The sequence below is a fragment of the Lutjanus erythropterus genome, chromosome 17 (assembly GCF_056507025.1).
Source record: "Lutjanus erythropterus isolate fLutEry1 chromosome 17, fLutEry1.hap2, whole genome shotgun sequence".
NCBI classification, from domain to species: domain Eukaryota; kingdom Metazoa; phylum Chordata; class Actinopteri; order Lutjaniformes; family Lutjanidae; genus Lutjanus; species Lutjanus erythropterus.
Genome location: NC_139333.1, coordinates 11,625,812 through 11,646,798, shown reverse-complemented (window position 1 = coordinate 11,646,798; position 20,987 = coordinate 11,625,812). Strand labels below are relative to the sequence as shown.

Below are 20,987 nucleotides of genomic sequence, written 5' to 3'. Positions count from 1 at the left end.
GATAACATCACAGTGGTTGAATTTTTACAGAAATAAAATTTAAAACACATTATAGTGTCATGAGGGGTGGTATTGTGATCTGTGCTTTTTTTTCTGGAGTCTTGTTGGCACCATGAGAACTGTCAGGCAGTTAGCGGAGACACGTTGTGAGAAATAGTCGAGTATACTGCTCTGTGGTTCAAAAAGACTGCCAAAAACTGTGCAAATAAACTAAAGGTACCTAAGTAATTGACATGTATTAATCTGCTACTATTGCTACTATTCTCCAACTTTCTCAGTTGCCTGAAAACTAAATTCTATTAAAAGGACTTGGGACAATTTATCCTGAAAAATCCTAAGAATGTGATGCATAAACGTGCTCCTGAGTGCTTTGTCTCTCCTCAGCTCCCATACAGCGCCAACAGTCTGCAACACTAGCTAAAGTTAGTAGAAAAGGTTGTTGTAGGCAACTGGACTTGGTAGAGTTCTAGTAGACGTTTCACCTGAACAACCTTTTCTATGAATACCATGACCTGGATGACTGAGAACCTTCACAGACATGTAGCTAACGTCAGCTTAGAAATGGAGTACGCTAATGCCAACAAATGGCACCCACTACTACAACGCAAGCCTCACTTTACTTATCTGATCGATCGACATGATGCCGGTCGGTCACGTTCAGTCTTGAGAGTGTGAGCAACAGGATGCTAACTGTAGTTCATTTAATGGCCACCAGTGTGATTTTCGGAAAATTCAACATAGTGCCTTTCAAAGATGTAGTTAGACTTTTCTGGAACTGCGATTATTTGTTTTCTTGCCAACAGTTAGACTAGAAAATCGATAAGCTACCATGCGAATGTTTCCAGCCAATTAGCTTAACTTAGCAAAAAATCTAGAAACGGGAAAACAGCTAGCCTAGCCGTGTCCAAATCTAAAAATATCCACCTACTACAACCTCTAATGCTTGTCGTCACTGTGGGGCTGCTCTTCAAACGATGAGGTGCTGGAAAGTGGATTTTCTTACCATTGGACAGAACCAAGCAAGCTGTTTCTGTTGCATCTGGTCTTTATGAGCATTTCTCAAAATGATTAACTACTGCTTTAAAATCATTTTAGCTGTACATGTTTCCCTTCTAGTTGTGAAACAGCAGCTCTGATTGTTGTTCTTTTATCAGCAGCATGCAATTTCCTGATACTTGAGACTTCTGGGTCATTCAGACAGACACGTGAGCCATCCTACCCATTTATCTCAACACAAGCCACCCTGCACTTATCATCACAGGTCTGCCGAATTGCACAAATTGGTGACGCAGGACTCAATGTCCTATTTTTGCTTGTTGTCTTTCCATATTCGATTTTGCACTTCTTTGCATGTGTTTGCCTGCTCATCCCTAAAAAGCGGGTTATTTTAAGCACCGGTCTGGATGTTTTAGCGGGGGAGGAAGCAAGAGCAGAGCCCTCTCTCCAGTTTGTGTCTCGGAGATAAATACAAACAGACACAGCTGGGACAAACAGGGCAAGACATCTAGTTTGCACTTTTGCCCCCTCAGGCATCTCGAAACTCAAACCAACTGAATTATACCAAATGTGTTGTGTTGTCAGATTTGATATTGAAGGGATAGTGCAGATTATATAATCAGTCACTCAATGTACCAGCATAGAATCTAAGCAATGTACTGCTGTGGACAGGGTCAGAAGAAAAAGGTACAGTATTTTAACAAATTACAGTGTTCACCTAAAAAAAAATCTATCAGGTTAAGTTTATACCATATTTAGAATATGTTCAACTGTTTACTTTGCCATTAGGCGGCCTTTTTTGACAGGAAACAGATGTTAAAGATGCCAGATATTGCTCTCTTCAAACCAACACAGAACAACTCCACAGGCAAAATTGGTAATTTTATCACACAGAACACAGAGTTACTGAGCTACCGCTGCCTCGATCTGTTTGTTTGTGTTATTGTGTGACTACGATTTAAAGGGATAATTCAGATTCACCAAAGTCACACATGTGTTCTGCAAGGTAAAATGACAGATTGTGCCTGTAGGGTTTGGTTGGTTTGGACAGAGTGATATTCGGCTTGTATAACAGTGGCTTCCCATCAAAAACTATTGTTTCTGTCAAAATAAAGCAGTGAAAATATTCTATATAGTGTAAACTTAAATTGATATAGATGTTTTTAGGTGGACCTCTTCTTAATGGTCTAAAATACCTAACCTCAAACCACAGCAGCACATTTCTTATCTGTAGCTACATGTATATTCATACATTTCCCAGTTTGTTGTCCCTGCAGGTCCACAGTAGAACTTTTAGTTGTGTGATATTTTGCCTCAAAGTCAGCTTGAAAATACAGTTTGAAGAGACCACATAATCGACAGAGACTTAGAATGGAAAGCTCATTCGGTTGTGAAAAATGTGGTTTCTGCTTGTATAAAAGCACGCATTTGGGTCAAATGCACATCAAATCCATCTCTTTTTGTTTTTGTAGCTGTAGTCCTCAAAAAAACAAACCTTACAGGATGCAGTCACCCACTTAGACCATGCATGAATGTGTGTGTGTGTGTGTGTGTGTGTGTGTGTGTGTGTGTGTGTGTGTGTGTGTGTGTGTGTGTGTGTGTGTGTGTGTGCAGGGAGGCAAAACAGAAGCTCTTCTGGCTAAATGGCAGGTTAAAGCTCCCTTTCGCTGATTTCCAACATCAGACTTCTCTCAGCCTGTTTTCTCTTCAGAGAGGATAAAACACCCTGGAGAACAACTCCCAGACATTAATGCGTAATTTCACCAGACTTCCACACACACACACACACACACACACACACACACACACACACACACACACACCCAAACAGACGACAGATGTTCCAAAATACCACAGTAACAACAGCGCAGATGCAGGCTGGGAAATGCCCTGTGAGATCTTCGTTGCTTCAGTATAAAGCTGCTTAGGGCTTTTAGAGCCGAAACGGGCAACAAGCTGCGATCGTAATTTATACGCTGTATGTTTTCACAGGAATCGGAGAGGGAGTGAGTACAGAAAAGGTGGCCTGTGAACGAGGGGAGGTGTTATTTTTCCCTGCGTGTTTCCACATTTGAAGTTGTGCAAGAACTTTTTTTTTTTTTTTCCAGAGCTGCCTTTTCTGAACTTGCGTCTCTTTGTAGATCAGCGTGACAGGGAGAAAGTGAAGGATTCATGTGTGGGAACTGCAGCAGGAAGGAGAGCGCAGCTGGGAATTTTTGCCTAGAGCAAAACAGACAGGAGGTCTGTGGCGAAATAAGGCACAGACAGAGAGGAGAAAGGGAAAGAGAAGGAGGAAGAAGATGACAGAGGAGCAAGGAGGTTTAACGCAGGGATGACATGAAGCATGGGATGGGAGGAGGAGGAGGAGGAGGAGGAGGGAAGATTTGATGAGATGGAGGAGGAGTAAAAGAAGACTTAATGAGGTGGAGCGAGGAGGAGACTGGAAGATGACAGACGGAAGGGATTCTTGTCTCCACACCTTCTTGGGAAAAAAGGGATGTCAAGGCAAGTCACACACTCACACATAACATTAGATATAACAATGTGTATTAAATTAGATGAATGCTAGAAAAAATGTTCTTAGACAGTATTAGACCATTTATTACAGGCTTATTAAACTTTCATAGAAGGTAACAAGGGACATGTTACAAAGTTAGAGGATGTTAGAGGATAATTAGGGATACATTACAACAGAACTGTACTATAAATTAAAGTGAAATCACATATCTGCAACATGAAACACTCATCCTTTGGTTGGTCTCATACAATTGTATCTAAGACTGATGTGTACTTCTCTGATCAAATTACATTATCTGATGACAGTATTCCAATAAGTCTGTGCAGTCACCCATGGATAAAATATTCATCTACCTCTAAAATTTTAGCCTTTACTTTGTAGACCTGGTTAACATATATTTTATTTACAGTACACTTCTGTTGTCTAATGAGGGTTTAACAGTGGACAACATTACACTTTAGTTTACAGTACCGTTGGGTGTATAGAGTCTAATTTATAGATATAGTTGGTTATAGTTGTGTTTGTTTAATGCCTAATAAAGAATGTTATTTCTAGTGTTTGTGTAATTTGATGCAAAGTACTGCTGTGTACTGTAAAATGAAGTGCAACTGATGTTTGTGTACACACCTGCATGTACACACCCACAGTGTGCACACACTCCCTCTCTACTCTCTCCCTCTATCTCACACACGCTCTTGTCCTCAGAGCAGCAGGTCCCTGGAAGCAGCCGAACTGTCAGTGACTGTTGCAAACACATGCTCGCTCTCAGCTCGGCGCTGTCTTCAGTTGCTGCCAAGGAAGGAGGAGGAGGAGGAGGAGGAGGAGGAGGAGGAGGAGGAGAAGTGAGGCTGGGAGGAACCAACTGAAACACACAGATAGAGAAGAGAAAGAGAGAGACTTGGACCAAACCTCTGACTGCTTACCTCTCGCCTCTGCCTGGCTGGCTGGCTGTGTGTGTGTGAGAAACTGGAAGCAGCCGACAAGTGATGCCTTGCACTCTCCGGAGCACATAGTCAGGACTTTCTTCGGTTTCACTGTTCCCCTCTTTCCTCTGTGACAATGATGAGGAGAGACCGTCTCTTCTTAGCTGTGACTCTCACTGCCATCTTCTCCGCTGACCTCTACTTCATCCTCTTGCCAAAGCTGCGGAGCGTGGGGCAAGGATCAGGGGGACACTTTTGCTCATGTGGGCCCAGCAATCTCACCCTACCAAGGCACGGGGGGCTCGCCACCCCGCAGCTGTCCAACTGGACTTCTTTGCCACCCCTGGATGGCACCACATCTGAGCCTGCTGATGGGGGCTCGAAGCTGGGTAGGCTGTTTGCTCACCATCTTTACAACATCCAGACTCCAGCACTGGGGCCGGAGGAGAGGCTGCTGCAGGTGGAGCAGCTGATGGAGTATTACCGGAGGAAGGTGTCACGCTGGGAAAGGTCAGTTTCTGGTGTCATTTTTCGAGATTTTAAAGATCACATATTTGCTCATTTTGTTCACACTGCAGTTTATTGTGCAACAACTGGTGAGTAACTAAATGTGACTTTTGCTAGTGTTACTCAACTTTATTGTGAAAGAAGATCTCTCTGTGGAAGCACGTGTTGGGAGCTGACTGTGGTCAAGGGGCAGGGTCACTGACATTGTGGCCAAACCCACAGCAGACGGATGCAAACACACATCCATTCGCATAAACACACTTGTGCATTTGTGGATGATAACAGATGTACACCCACAGAGAGACGTCAGGATGTGTAGACAATTCTGTGCGTCATGAAAAGTATAAATGTCAAGTGGGCTGGTGGCAGAAAAACCCTCACAAACATGTCATACTGAGCGCTCGCGTCTGGAGCGCTCTTTTTAAGGTAAACAAGGATTTAAAGCTGTTCAAGCCCATCTTAATCTGTGGGAGCCGTAGCTGTCTTGGCTCAGGAGGCTGTCTGTCTGTCCCGGCACAGTGCACTCCCTCTGAGAGATACAGACTTTGGGCTCTTACGCTGGAAAATAAGAAGAAAAATATGAGCAATGGATCTCCTCTCTCTGCTGCTTTGTAACGAAAAACCCAAAACAATGGAGTGCCCAAAGGCTTGTTTAAGACTTGCAAGATCTTGCAACAGCATCTCAACACTGCAACAAACACACCTAGGAGAGCTTTTTGTTAGGGGCTGCTCAAATGAACAGTTACATCTCCATGTTCAGCATGCAAATAGACTCATCTCTGTGTGTCCCTCCTGGCAAACGTTGCAAGAGACAGAAACATTCTCCACTTCCTTTTTTGTTATCTCCTGTGTGACTCTACACTCTGTGATCTGCACTCATCTATTGTCTTGATTACAAGAGGTGTGGACTCGAATTACCCGACTTCAACTCGAGTCAGACTTGAGTCACAAATTTGTTGATTCAGACTCAACATTACAAAATCAAGAAAGACTTCCAACTCGACTTGGACTTTAACACCAATGACCTCATTTTACCTGTGGTAGTTTTTAACATTATTTTTTGCCTTTATTTAATAGGGACAGCTGGCGATATGACGGGAAAGGGGGTAGAGACGGAAAGGATGACATGCAGCAAAGGACCACAGGCAGGAGACGGACTGATAGCCTCAATACATGGGGTGCTCTGCCAACTGAGCTACAGTGGCACACCTTTAAATGAGCATTTCGACTTGAAAATACTTTATGCCTTCCCAAGCCCAAAGATTAAAAAGTATGTTATTTAAAGCTAGTATACGTAACACTTTGTAATTAAAATGTCTAAACACATTAAACACGTCATATATTTTGCTGAGCTGTACACTTACATTATCCTAAATGTTTCCAACAATGTTCAAACCCTCAGAGGTCTGTACTTTATTGAAGATGGTGCGTTTCCTGCAAGCTGTTGCTGGCTAGTTGCTATAACTTCTGGGGAAACACAGAATAAGTCACCATAAGTTACCATGAACATGATTTCTGAGTTATGACAGATTTTTATCAGCTATGGTGGTTATTTAAAAGTGAAGATAACAATTGCCATGATCCCATGCCACTTCATGTCATTATCAAACTGTCGTTTGTTATTTAATGCGACCCCTAGTGTCAGAATTTATATATTGTACATTTACTAACTTTAAAGCTATTCATTGTCAGCATTTGTCCATGTCCATCTGTATTTTTTGACAGACAGACACAATTACTTCAAACTTTATTCAACCTTAAAGTTGCACAAAGAACAGTAAGTCGAGACTCTCAGCATAGTTAGGGAGCTAATGCTTAGCTTATGTTAGCCTACCAGCTAAACAACTTTGTAAATCAATGAGGCTGGAAACTCAGTGTTACACTGACTTGTTTAGGGCTTGAAACTCAAAGTGTCGGACTTGGGACTTGACTCCAGACTTGTCTGCCTTGACTTGGCACTTGTTAAACAATGACTTTGTCTTTGCTGATCTGTCATTTGAGCTCGCTGGGTGACTGATGGCTCCGTAGGATGACCAATGAACAAACTTGTATTTATAGCCCTTCGCTCTATCATCTCGGCGCTTCAACCAGCCCGTGATGGAGTTTGTTTGGGTTGGGAGATGACTGTCCCATTCAGTGCGGTCAGCTTTGGCGATGTAGTGCCCCCGCTCACCGCAGACTGATTTGTTTTAGTCTCAGATTATTCTTGCTCAAGCTTTAAGTATAGCAGAGAGAAGAGGAGGCTGTGGAAATTCAGAATTTTGTTACAAGTGCTTTTTAAAACAACAGAAAACCCATAAGATAACTAATAAAACTGGACCACATGGGGAAATTGGCAAATAAAACAAGTTATAAAACAGAGCGTGCATAATGAATTCACTGAATGTCTGTGTCCTCATGCAGTTCCTCCCATCCTCTTTTGTTTTAAACACATTCTTGTAGGACCTGCTGCAAAGAAAACCTCTTGACTGCACTTTGCCACAGATTTCTGGCACCAAGTACTGCTCCAAATCTGTGGTCTTTCCAAAATAAAATACTGCCTTTACAAAATGTTGTTAGAAGTGATGCCCAAGCAGTGGATTTTTTAAAATCTTGGCAATCCAGGTTTAGCAACAACAGAGACAGGGAGCTCTGGTCTCTTTCTGTAACCAAAGAACGACAGAGAGGTTTAAAGAGTCGGCTGCCTCATTGTAGTTGATCTAACATGGTGCACTTTGCATATCCCAACTGTTCCCTACGGTTAATCTCTGTTTGACATCTCACTCCTCAGACACATGAAACTCTACAGTGAGGCAGCTGCTGCGTCTAACATCACTGTGACTGAACACGAAGTGACCTTTGACCCCGATGCCAGCTGGCTGAAGTTTCACCTGGGAATAAACCGTTATGCTCTGTACTCCCGTGATGATCCTGCTATCCCACAGCTCCTCAAAGAGATGCAGAGCATGACTGTCATCGGTGCAGGTGATGGATGGATGGATGGATGGATGGATGGATGGATGGATGGATGGATGGATGGATGGATGGCAATGAAAACATCTGTATGTTAGTGTCAAATTAATTATCACTGCTTGATGTAATTTGGAGCAAAACTACTGTATTTCAGCTTGAGTTAAAATAGAGAACAAATTTCTCTGTTGTTCTTTTTTTATCTTCTTTTAATGATTTAAAATTTTGAGAAACTCCTAACGTTCGGTTCTGTTTGCACTAAAACAGCACCCTCTTTCTGTTTTGTGCCACACAACAATATCCCTGTGTGCCATAAAATAAAAGAGCAGTTTTCTGATTAATCTCAGTCTAGTTAATCCAAGTTTATTGCTGTAAATGTGTTAATGTAAACCTTCAGCTCCATTGGAGTCCTTAAGAAAATGCTAGCTGAAAAGTCAACAGAACACTTTATTGTTTGCTAGTTAGCTAAAAAGTCAATTACTCTTCACTCTTCCAGATTACACCCAAGATGAGAAGGCCCTTAAAGGAGCATGTGATTGTACCCAAGGTATGGTCAGTTCACCACAAGCCTCTATATCTGTTTGGGTTTCGATGTCCTTTTATCTCACATTGTGTAGCTTTTTATTTGTGTACAGCGTGTAACAGCAGGATTGTTCGATCGCTGACTGGCCCCTTTGTTTCCCTCTTTTTGTTCCTGTCTTTTCCGCTGTGCTCGGCAGTACCATCAAACACACGAACACACTGCTGCCTTTCTGATAGTGAGGATTTTGTTTTCATTTGGCACCAAAATTCAGATTTGTCGGCCTGTATGAGACACTTGCTCTGGGGCGTTCATTCGCGTTCAAAGGCAGAGCTCTTAATTAAATGTTTGAAGTCTGCGTGCTCCGAGGGAAGCCAGCGTTTCCAGCGCTTCAACCTACACACCAGCTGCCACCTACACAGTCCTCCTACTGTACATCTGAGCAGCACGCAAGCTAAAGCTGCAAATGTATGGATGGATAATTGAAAAAGCTACATTTGATAGACATTATTGTGTCGAGAAAAGAAACTGATGCAGCTAGCTATTGGCTAATTGACTAACAAATGCATGTGTAAAGGTTTTAGTATACTTTTTCATGCAGAAATATGGACATTAAAGCTAATTTCGATTGTCAAAAAGAGCTCTAATTTTTCATAATTTCAGTCTAAAACATTTGCATGTTTTATATTTTATTGCAAACAATGTTCACTGCTCTCTCACATTTTTTTGTCCTGTCTCACCAGTGCAGTGACCACGCAAACATCATTCACTGCCAAGAAGAAATGCAACAAAACAATCCGTACCGCCGGTTTAAATTTAACCCCAAGAGACTTTCTCATTATTTCAGTAACTGAAGGCCGACAGTGTTCATCGGCCACAAGGACTGTTGATGCCAGTTTGCTCCTCTTTTCATTCATTTCCAAAAAAAAAAGTTATTGTAAACCTTTATATGATTGTTAACTATTAATAGTCCTGGAGTTTGACAGAAATGCAGCAGGGGGGGAGACGTGTGTGTGGTTAGTCTGGCCTACTGCTGTGACATAATATACAGCCAGACAGAGAGAGAGAGGAACACGAGTCTGCTGAGAGAGCAGAGCGCAAGCTGTGTGACCAACCCCCAATTACTTTATCACAGGGAACAGGCAGATCCAGAACATATTCCAGTTAGAACTGGCCTCTGGGGCTTTAAGCAAACAAAACAAACACTGCTTCAGTTACCTGATGCTCACTGTTTACTTTTCTTAAACACAAAAGTTGACACAATCTAAACGGACAGTCAGTTTCTTCATAATATAAAGGAAAAGTGTGACATAAAGTTGTTTTTTGTTGAATACCAGAACGTGTCTTTCTCTTTCCGTCCTTCTGCTCTAGTTGTGAAGCCCAGTGGACATCACCTGAAACTGGCTCTGAAGATGCAAAACTTTGCTAAAGCCATGTTTAAGCCAATGAGGTGAGGACTGAATCCACATTTGATGAGTCCCTGGTTTGTACCAGACAAATATGGATTTTTATGCTGGTGCCCAAAGCATTGCGTTTTCTTGTAGGTTAGCCCAGAAGCTAACATCGCTGTGATGGCCTTCACAATAAGTCAGTGGTATTTTTCCATCGGCTTTTGGATTATTGCAGAATAAGCTCTGGGGGGAACAAAAGTTTATTATACTTAAAGGGGAAATATATAATATATTTACTGTAACAAATCATAAAATGATCACAATATGTCATCAGCATCAACATAACATAACAGAACAGCAACTTAAGACATATAAAACCACATACCTTATTTTACACATTTAACCAAACACCCATTCAGAAAACCCACTGACTTTGAGACGAGGGAACGAGAGGCACAAAAATACTATAATTCTAACTATATACCATAGGTGTAAGCACTCTATACAGCACAGCGGTTCTGCAATCCAAGTTGGTGTCCATTAAATCTTCATGAAGTCACATAACAGTATATTACAGTATATATTATCTCATTTTATTTATGTCAGGCTAAATCATCTAGTATCTGTTAAAATGATAGGATCTGTTGTGTTGATTATATACTACACACTATTGAACTGACAGCTTGATCACTGTGTGTGTGTGTGTGTGTGTGTGTGTGTGTGTGTGTGTGTGTGTGCGTGTGCGTGTGCGTGTGTCAGGCAGCAGAGGGACGAGGAGACTCCAGACGACTTCTTCTACTTTGTCGATTTCCAGAGACACAATGCAGAGATTGCTGCCTTCCACCTGGACAGGTGCAGCCTTTCACTTCATTTTTTATCACTCACTTGTTTTTCCTGTTTTACTATCATCTCAGTCACACTCTGTGATTTTAAGTGGTCTCTCCGTGAATTTATGTGGTAGTGGTGCTCAGGGGTAATTTTGGTTGTTGTTGCACATCTGTCATTTTATTGCTCCCAGATATGGTTCTGGTGCACACTGAAGCGCTGCAAATGGTTTTCTTTGGGCCCTTTATTTTAAAAGTACAATCTGTGACGCAAATGTAAAACTAAAAACAGCAAGTAAAAAATAGTCATTAATGGTTAAATATTTGTGCACAGCAGTAACATGCCTGTAATTTAAATGATGACCATTTGTAGGAATGTAGGGTGTAGTAAAAATGGCAATGTTGGTCTGTTGGTGCACCACTTTGGTCCAGACTAAAATATCTCAACAATTATTGGAAGGTTTCCTTTTTTTTTTCTTATTGACATTCATGATCACCAGAGGACGAATCCCACTGACTCTGGTGATCCCCTGACTTTGTCTCTAGTACCACTATGAAGTTAACATTTGTGGTTTGAGTGAAATGTGTCAACACTTACTGGATGGACTGCCACACTTTCCACTTTGAGATCCACTGACTTGTCATCTAGCGCCATCACCAGGTCCAAATTTTATTTATCCAGCGGCTAAATACCCGCAAAACTAATAACATTCCCATCGTCATCAGCTTTACTTTTTGTTTAGTGCTAATTACCAAATGTTAGCATCCTAATATGCTAAACTAAGTTGGTAAACATAGTGACTGATAAGTCTGCTTTGCATCAGCATCTTAGCATTTTCATTTTAAGCACGTTAGCACACTGATGCTAGCATTTAGCTCAAAGCACCACTCTGCAGCCTCATAGTGCCATTAGCTTTAGAACTGCAATGATCATCTGATTAATTGATTAATCAATCGAAAAAAAAAAATTAGTCGCAAACTATTGTGAAACTTGAGAAATTATTTCAGTCGTTTTTCAAGCAAAAATGTCAAACATTTGCTGGTTCCAGCTTCTTAAATGTGAGGATGTGCGGCTTTCTTTCTATGATATTACATGAAGAGTCTGTGGGTTTTGGACTACTGGAACAACAAATGAAGCAGTTTGAAGACTGGGATTAAAAGATTGAGTAATTTATTGATTAATTGAACAGATTTATATATGTGGCTAGTTGCAGCCCTGATTAGCGTAAACTCTTAGTTGTTGACATTTATATGGTAAAATTTGACCGAAATGACCAAAAACATTCTATTTTATCATGTCATGATGAAATTAGATTGTCTTTTTAAAGAAGCAGACGCAACTTTCTTGTAATAGCATACAACTGTTGAAGAGACACAAAATGCATGTCGTTTAAATGACCAGCGTGTAGGATTTAGTGACATCTAGCATATTTAGTGGCATCCTGCCTCACCTCCCCTTCCAAGCGACCTACAGTGGACGTAAAAACACAGAAGAGTTGGTGTTTGGTTTGTCCTTACTGGGTTACTGTAGATACGTGTACTGTAGATACAAACAGCTCCCTCCAAGGTGATGCAAAAACAACCATTCTTTACATTCTTCTTCTTACATACTGATGAATATTAAGGCTATATTCCATTTCTGCCATATTCTGACAATAAATCCATTAAATCTTACACAGCGGACCTCTAAAAAAAATCCTGGTGGTCTTACAACAAATAGGTATAAATTAAAACTAAGTCTTTTGGTGCCAACAATTAAACCACCCAGCCCACACAAAGATTACAACATGGGTGCCCAGCCCAGGATTTCCAAACTAGCTGATCAGCATAAACCACAGACTATGGACAAACACAGGAACACACACGTCTTTTGTGTAATTGCACATCAGCTGAGGTGAAGTGATTCACTCTCATCCGAGCTAGACGCTATCATTACTAAGAAGCCACACACAATCATATGTCATCGCTTCACCACACGAAACAGAAAACAACAGGAGCGCCACGTCAACAACTCAATCACCCACTCTAATTCCACACAGTTATTATTAAGCTGTATATCTGTTTATATTTTTAATATCTATCAGACTTTCAAGTTTAAGAATCATTAACAGTTTCTGTCACCAGACACAATTAAGACAGACAGATCATGTCTCCATGCTCCCTGTTTTTTTTTTTTTAATTTATAGCGGTGTATTTTAATCTGTGGCGGTGTGCTGTGTCTCTGTTGTGTTTGTGCTGGCTGCCAGAAGCCCTTATCATTATGCTAGCAATCAGCAGTTGGAGAATGCTGACGATTTGAGAAACAGCCATTCAGCTTCACACTGATTGTTGTTTGATTACTGTTTGTGAGACTTGACTGAAATGTGGCCCTCGGGGAGGAATAAGCTCTTGATAGTGTATATGAACCCAGCCAGATAAATTATACAGCATGGAGACTGACAAGAGGGAACGTTCACTGATAAGAATCAGTAGAAAACGAACAGCAGGCTCATGTGAAATGAGGTGCAGAGACGGAGATAAAGATACCATCATCTGCAGGGGGTTCACGTTACATTTACATTGAATTTATACAAGCATGAACTGTGTCAACCTTTTCTGACATGTGAAACCCAGGTGATTTAAGTGGTATTTAAATCGACCTCACCAACCTGTTTGTCAGGATCCTGGATTTCCGGAGGGTTCCGCCGGTGGCTGGCAGGCTGGTGAACGTCACAGGAGAAGTCCTCCAAGTCACCCACAACGAAGACCTACGAGCGGTCTTCTTCACCTCGCCAGGTGAACAACCACAGGCCTCTTCCGCAGGAGTCTGACATTTTGGGAAATACATTAATTTACTTTTCTTTCTTTCTTTTTTTTTTTTTGCCAAGAGTGAGACAACAAGTTTGATACTACTCTTGTGTTTGTACATCAAGTATGAGGCTAACAGGTACAACCAGTTAGCCTATAGTTAGTTTATCTTAGCATAAAGACTTGCACCGTGTCCAAAACGACATACTATACACTAAATAAAGAAAATGTGTATTTTTGTTCGACATGCTTTTATATGTAGTATATATATTTTTGGGAGAGGGGCCGATCGTTCAGAGCTACTAAACGTATTGTCTTCCAATCAAATAGAAGTGGCAGGCATTGTGTATCAAGAGTTGTACAACACGACACTTGCCACACACAAAGCTTTGCTTTTTAGGTAACACTCCTGCAGGGTGGTTATTGTATTACTACTGTGAAAGTAACTGTGGTAACCCATGCCAATGACGAATTAATTTAAAAAAACAAACATTACGCCCAGCAACATTTATATATAGATTATATATGTTAATGCTGGTGTAGTGTCCAGTGCATACATGCTGTAATACAGCACCATATATGCACCTGGTGCTCTATTAGGTTCATGCTAAGGTTTTGGACATGCTAAAATAAAATCTCAGATACTGTTTTAGTGCACTAAATAGCATGTTAGAGTGGAATATTGGGCGCAGCTCAAAAGTGAGGACGACACACAAGTTGTTGAGTTACATTTTGCTTTTGTATGAATTAAACAGAAAATATAATCTGTTTGTCTGGGAGCTTTAGAGGTGTAAGTAGGAGGATTTTTTAACTTTCAGACAGCTCTGTTAAATCAACGGTCTCCTGGCTGTAACTATTAGCTTCATATTTAACAGACAGATATGAGAGTGGTATCAATCTATGTATTTAACAAAGCGAAAGCTATTAAAGCGAATAAGTGTAGTCCCCCACTCTCTCTTCAGCTGTGCTATCGAATGAAAGCACCCAAAAATATTTTAAAAAAGAGTGTCCATGTTTGAGACCATATATTCTACTAGAAGTGGTTCAAGAATATTAACAGAAAGGACTTTATTCCTTTTTTAAGTCTCTATGCTAACAAATATAAATGGTGTTTTTATTCCTGACAGGGGTGAAACAGCATTAAGACCTTGCTCAGCAACATGGTGACTTGTTTATTCCGTATTTCATGACAAAATTACGTGGCCAGTATCTGATTTATAGTGACACTTTAATACCTACAGCATATTCCCATATTCTTGTTAAAAAAGCACATCAGTATGAACTTAAGCCTATCCATGAGTTATTTTGGTTCTGGCTTGATGTTTTTCTGGCTGGTGACACACCACGGAGTTGGCGGGAAAGGCAGAGCTGATCAAAAACCATGTAATTGTATGTGAGCAGGAATCTCATTTTGTATTCCACCATTTTGCTCTGCTTCCCCGACAGCAAACAACACGTGTTTCTTCGCCAAGTGTCTGTACGTGTGTAAGACGGAGTACGCGGTGTGCGGCGGCCCCGACCTGCTGGAGGGCTCCCTGTCTGCGTACCTGCCCGGCCTCAGCATCGCCCCCCGCATCTCCATCCCCAACCCCTGGATACGCTCCTACACCTTCACCGGACGAGAAGAGTAAGACCTCAAAGTTTGTATTTTATAGAATAATCCTTGATAAAATGTTGTCTAGTGTGGCTCAGTGGGAAGACTGCGGTATTATAATACTGACATGACTTACTGCCTTTTTGTCTTTTACTAACTATAATCCGTCTGTGGTCAAGACTGTTGGTGGCCTCCAGTCAGATTCTAGTGTTTTCAAAATAAAATAAAAGACCAGATCTCCCATAAATCCTGTTGATGCTGAATCAAATTGGATGTTTACCTCTTTGGTCAAAGCTTTTTCCAATTAAGAATAAAGGAGGAGAAAGAGTGGTGGGGTTTTTTCTTTTTTTGTATTTTTCCCTTTTTCTCTTTCTTTGCTACACCGTCCACTATTTTTGTAACCTGTATGAAGTCAGTTTGTGAACCAGACTTCTTGATTTGTGCCATAAATCTCTGGGCAGGTTGCTCATGAAATTAAGGCCCTTTTCTACCAAATCAGCTCTGGTTCTTGAGACGTTTCCATTCAAAATTCCTGGAGACGTGCTGCTATCTAGCAAACCAGTCCGCATTTCCACCAGTTTTAAGCAGAATTCTAATATAGGATGTCATCAACAGAGGGTGTTTAGATAGAAACAGCTAATTCTAAGTAATGAATACACAATATTTCTTATTTTTAGGTGATTAAACACTCATGAAAACATTAGTAATATATTACATTTCTACCATATTCTGCTAAAAAAAAAAAAAAAATCAGTAAATTTTACACACTGGACCTTTAATAAAAAGTGACTTGCACATTTAATCCAGTGACTCGCTTTATTCAAATTGAGGATTTTGTTCAAGAATTTTCCTTTTTCTTTCTTTCTTTCTTTTTTTAGGGTGATGACTTAATAAAATATGATGAGAATTCAAAGCTTCAAATGTAAATTTTAAAAAAAGAAATGTTTTAATCATCTGGTCAAAAGAAAGACAAAACATCCAAACAAAGTAAAGAGCTCCTGGATTAAGACTTTTGAATTATATCACTTATGTCATTTATATTTGTGTTTTTTTTAAGGTGGGAAGTGAATCCGTTCTTCTGTGACACCATAAAGCAGCTGTATCCCTATAACTCAGGCAACAGACTCCTCAACATCATAGACATGTCCATCTTTGACTTCCTCATAGGTATTTTATAACACTAACTAATACCATCATCTACTACTCACATATGCACTAAAACGTTGACTGTCATGAACCATCTCTATATGTATTTCTAACTGTTTGACCCTACATTTCAGGCAACATGGACAGACACCACTATGAGATTTTTACCAAATTTGGGGACGAGGGATTCCTCCTCCATTTGGACAATGCCAGAGGGTGAGGCAAACATGTCTCACGACATTACATATTGTTTTTTGTGAAATGATGCGTTGTGGTTTCATTTCTGCATCACATCTTGTGCTCAGGTTTGGGAAACACTCTCAAGATGAGATGTCCATCCTGTCTCCACTGTCTCAGTGCTGCATGTAAGTGTAATGTTACAGAGTGCAGTTATAATGGAGATCTCCTCCTCTTTTATACTTAATAGGTCCCGATAGCACTCTGTTTATTTATTTATTTATTCATGCATTCATTTTAATTTGGCTAACCAAGCATCTCCGTGCTGAATAAAATCTAATTTTGATTTGACTAAACTGAGATTTAGTTGTTAACAGAACTCTGCTTTATTTTAAATCAGGATTTACTCATTTTAAACCTAGCTTTGCTAAACTCTGACAACTCTGACAACCCAGTCTTAGTTTGATTTCTCAAGAAGCAAAGACGTTTCAGGAGGAAAATGAGTTTCCCGTCTCTCTTTCCTCAGAATAAAGCGCTCCACACTGCTGAGGCTCCAGCTCCTGGCCCGAGCAGAATACAGGCTCAGTGATGTGATGAGGGAATCCCTGGAGGGAGACCCTTTACAGCCCATCCTGACGGAGCCCCACCTGTCAGCGCTGGATCGCAGGTTACAGAAGGTCCTGCGAGTGGTCCAGCGCTGCGTCCGGAGGCTGGGCGAGGACGAGGTGATCACCAAGGACTTTGTCAAATCCACAGCCAAACCTCAGGTCGCCACAGACACGAAAAAGGTCAGGTAACAGAGGGTGAAACGGCTCCTCGTAGAAAGCAGCAAGACTTCATGATGAAGCACAGTCACCTTGTGAACGAACAAGACTCAGATGGTTTCGATTTAAGGAACAAGTCGTAAATGGAAGACGCTGGGAAATCGCCAAGAAGGGCTTGTCAGAGAAGGGCAGAATCTCTTTGTGGAGGTTCAGAACATGAAATCACTGCAGGCCTAAAATTCCTATCACACAGAGAGAGCCATACCTTTATTTCCTTCTGTTTCTGTCATGCTTATAAAGTCCCCCAAGGGTGCATTTTATGACAGGGCTCTCACTTTTCATGTGCACCTACATTTGTCAGTGTAATTTTGGGGTTTAAGGGATAGTTTGGATTATTTAGGGTTGTATGAGGTACTTGTCTTTAGTCAGTGTATTACCTACAGGAGATGGCAGCTGGTTTGCTCACAGTTTGGAGAATCAGAGAGGAGCACCAGCATGAAAGCTGAGGAATGTACTGCTGTGGACACTAAAGGTATTTTGGCCACTTAAAAAAGGTCCGCCTAAAAAATTTCTATATCAAGTCTAAGTGTACACTATCTTTAGAATATATTCACTGGTTTACTTTGTCATCAGACAGCCTTTTCCAACAGGAAACCACCGTTACACAGGCGAGATATCGCATAGTCATTTTACTGTGCAGATCCAGGGAGTTTCTGGCCTACCGCTGCCCCGATCTGTTAGTTTACTGGTGTTTTTGTGTGACTTTAGTGTTTCAAAGGGATAGTTCGGATTCACCAAAGTCACACAATAACAGAAACGAACTAACAGATTGGAGCAGCTGTAGACCTGCAGCTCCTGTGTTCTGTGAGGTAAAATCACTGATTTCACTGATGGCGTTTGGTTAGTTTGGAGAGAGCGATATTTGGCTTTTATAGTGGCGGTTTCTATAAAGAAAGGACTGCAAAGCAAAGTGGTGAAAATATTCTAAATATAGCGTACATTTAAACCGATGTTGAATTTTTTTTGGATGAACCTTTTTAATAAGCAGGTTCACCAAAAAAAAATCAGTTTAAGTGTACACTCCATGTATGTTTTCATCGCTTTACCACCCTTATACTTAAACAGATAACAGTGTGGGTAATACATGGAGTATCGATAAGTATCTCATATTATCTGCACTATCCTTTTATTACATTTTAAATTAGCAGGGAGAGTAAAAACTAAGCAGCAACAGTTTCAGGGAATATTTCTTTTGATACATGAAGCCATAGTTAACATTCCTGGGAGAGAGTTGTGATGCACTGGATCAGTTGTTTATCGAATGAAAGAAAGATTTATGTCCATGTGATGATATAATTCTAAAATAAAGATTTTTATGTGATGGCATGTTGCAAGTTTTGATTTGAAGTTATCACCTGCAGTTAAAAAGAAGTTGGAGCGTGTGTGTTGGTGTGCGAGAAAAGTGACGCCTATAAAACAGTCATTTAGTTTACTCCACCCCGCTTTCCAGACTTGTAATCCTTCTGTCTCATCAGCGTTTGAAAAGCCTTACAGCGTCAGTGTCAACTAAAACAGGCTGAGACAGAGAAATCTGTAAGCTAACACGAGTGTGAAATGTGTGTTATATTACACCACTGTAATAACTTTGGTCTTTATTTTCTTTGTTCTTACCCGACAAATCTGATGCATTACAGCTCTCCATGTGATGTAAAGAGAGACCAATAACCGCAACTATTTTCAAGAGATCTTTGAATTTGCGAGTTGTGCTAAATAAAGTCAGCCATCTGCCTGACAAAGCAGGCTGATAGGGGCGGTAAGATCACAGAATGTTCTCTACCACAGGTTAACACCTTCATACCACAGCTTTTATACAGTATGTCCTCATTAAAATGCACCAACAGGAAGAAACATTTAAAAACCACTGTGGAAAATAAAGAATATCAGATTAGGTAATGAAAGAACACACTGAACTTTTCCCACTCCAAATATCTAATAGCAACAATTTTAAAGCGGCGAATGTTGGTGCTTCCCAGAGCCAAGTGCAGTTGTTTATAATTAAGTTTAAAACTTTTGCTCATTATTTGAAAATATCACTGCATGGAAAAATGACCTAAGTTGTCATAAAAATCCTCTCAAATGAAAAACAAAATGATATATTGTATTAATAACCAGACAAAGCATGTTTAAACATAATGACAGTTTACAAAGGAGAAATGGAAAATTTTAAAACGTAGATTTTAAAACATAATAGACTTTTTTTCTGTAGGTTTTGGTGGAAGAATGAACACAAATTATGATAAAGCTTTTCAGAGCAGCGCCATGTCTCCCCCTGGTGGACAGATGTCATGTTACATCTGTTTTTAGAGCAACTTTACACCCTCTGTATAGACCCTCTATTAATGAGATTGTCTTGAAAATATACGCCACGTCAATTAAGCTAATAAAAAAAAAGCCTAGTTACAGTAACAGGAGGAAAGAACTTAAAGAGTAAATCCAGTATTGGTCCTTTTATACACATTATAGGGTCTAAATGACCACAATATAAAACTTGGTGACAAATATACCTGTCAAAGTACATTACGTCCATGTTTTTTCCACGGACAGGCTTACATTATGGAAAGGATCCGTACAGAGAGGCGTTTTCAGACAGTTCCTTTCGATGAGGGAACTAAAGCCGTTACTGTAAAAATGCTCTCTTCAAAGCCACCAGACTCCTGGTCGCCAGTCATTTTACTTCACAGAACTCAGGAGTTGCTGGTCTACTGCTGCCGCGATCAATTAGTTTGTTAGTGTTACTGTGTGACTTTGTTGTTTTAAAGGAGAAATATGTCATATTTATTGTACTAAATCATAAAATGATCACGACGTGTCATTGGAGATTAAGGAAACATGCTAAGTTGAAACACTAGCTTCTCAAACAACATCACAGCCACCATGTTCTCCTTTAAAATTTTGATTGTGACCCAGAATGTCTGTTTTTGTTAGCCTGTTTCACATTTATTCACTTTACATAGAAGCAAAATCAATGCAGAAAGAGTCATAAGAAATTATTAATACTCTTTTAGAAGGAGCAGATGTTTATATTGATTAAATTGAGCAATATGTTAATGGAGGCCGGCAGGCAGTGAGACATGCAGTCACTGCAAACTCCAGAGTGTGAGTGTGTATTTTCAGAGCAGTGGACTTTTGTTTTTAGGACAACAGGCTTAATTTCACATTGACAGTCAAATGATAGTTACAAACAGCTGATCAGCTTACAGTGTAGGACTTGTTGCTTGTCCAGGGAGCAGGGTGTTGGGAGAAACAATTTGCTATGACCGTTTTTAATATTATCTGTATACTGTCTGTGGTTCCAACTCACTATTTGAACTGTGGTGCTCATTGTTGAACACTGGGGGTATATGAATTTCACCTTTAAATCGTTAGTTGGGATCCAAACTAACCTGCTGACTGAGGCTATCTATTATTATTTTATTTGTTTTACATATTAGTCATTTAAAATATGTTTTTAAAAAAGGGTCAAGGGTTAAAATACTGTAATTATGCTTTAGAGGACCAGTGTGTAAGATTTTAGTAGCATCTAGCAGTGAGCTTGCAGACAACAAACACTGTCTTCTTCCAAGCATATAAGAGAACTTATGATAGTTGAAAAAAATCATGCAAAGCACAAAAAGGCTGGCTCATTCTACAGTAACAAAAACAACAATCCTTATTTTCAGTGAATATAACACCAAAGAAAACATACTTATGCATCTTATATTCCATTTCTGCCAATACACCCACCCTAAATCTTAGACACTGGACCTTTAACTTTGACTGAACTACAACCACCATGACACGTACAGCCATGTTAAAAAAAAAAAAAGGAAAGAAACCTGAGAAGAAGTTGAA

At 40.2% G+C, this 20,987-nt stretch overlaps 1 protein-coding gene across 1 annotated transcript; it reads left to right on the top strand.

The window, feature by feature from the left end:
* The first annotated feature begins 4,333 nt into the window (after positions 1 to 4,333).
* fam20a (FAM20A golgi associated secretory pathway pseudokinase) lies at positions 4,334 to 18,104 on the top strand. The gene is made up of 11 exons (XM_084740683.1): positions 4,334 to 4,947; positions 7,715 to 7,908; positions 8,390 to 8,440; positions 9,785 to 9,863; positions 10,564 to 10,656; positions 13,288 to 13,403; positions 14,862 to 15,042; positions 16,067 to 16,176; positions 16,290 to 16,371; positions 16,461 to 16,520; positions 16,859 to 18,104. The coding sequence occupies exons 1-11, from the start codon at positions 4,574 to 4,576 to the stop codon at positions 17,127 to 17,129; spliced, it is 1,611 nt and encodes a 536-aa protein (XP_084596809.1). The 5' UTR covers positions 4,334 to 4,573; the 3' UTR covers positions 17,130 to 18,104.
* Positions 18,105 to 20,987: the final 2,883 nt, after the last annotated feature.

Bases quoted from the DNA above. Each gene is read 5' to 3' on its own strand.
- fam20a (XM_084740683.1), top strand. From the start codon at position 4,574: ATGATGAGGAGAGACCGTCTCTTCTTAGCTGTGACTCTCACTGCCATC. The intron at 13,404-14,861 runs GTGAACAACCAC...CTTCCCCGACAG, and splicing joins GGTCTTCTTCACCTCGCCAG to CAAACAACACGTGTTTCTTC. The intron at 15,043-16,066 runs GTAAGACCTCAA...GTTTTTTTTAAG, and splicing joins ACCTTCACCGGACGAGAAGA to GTGGGAAGTGAATCCGTTCT.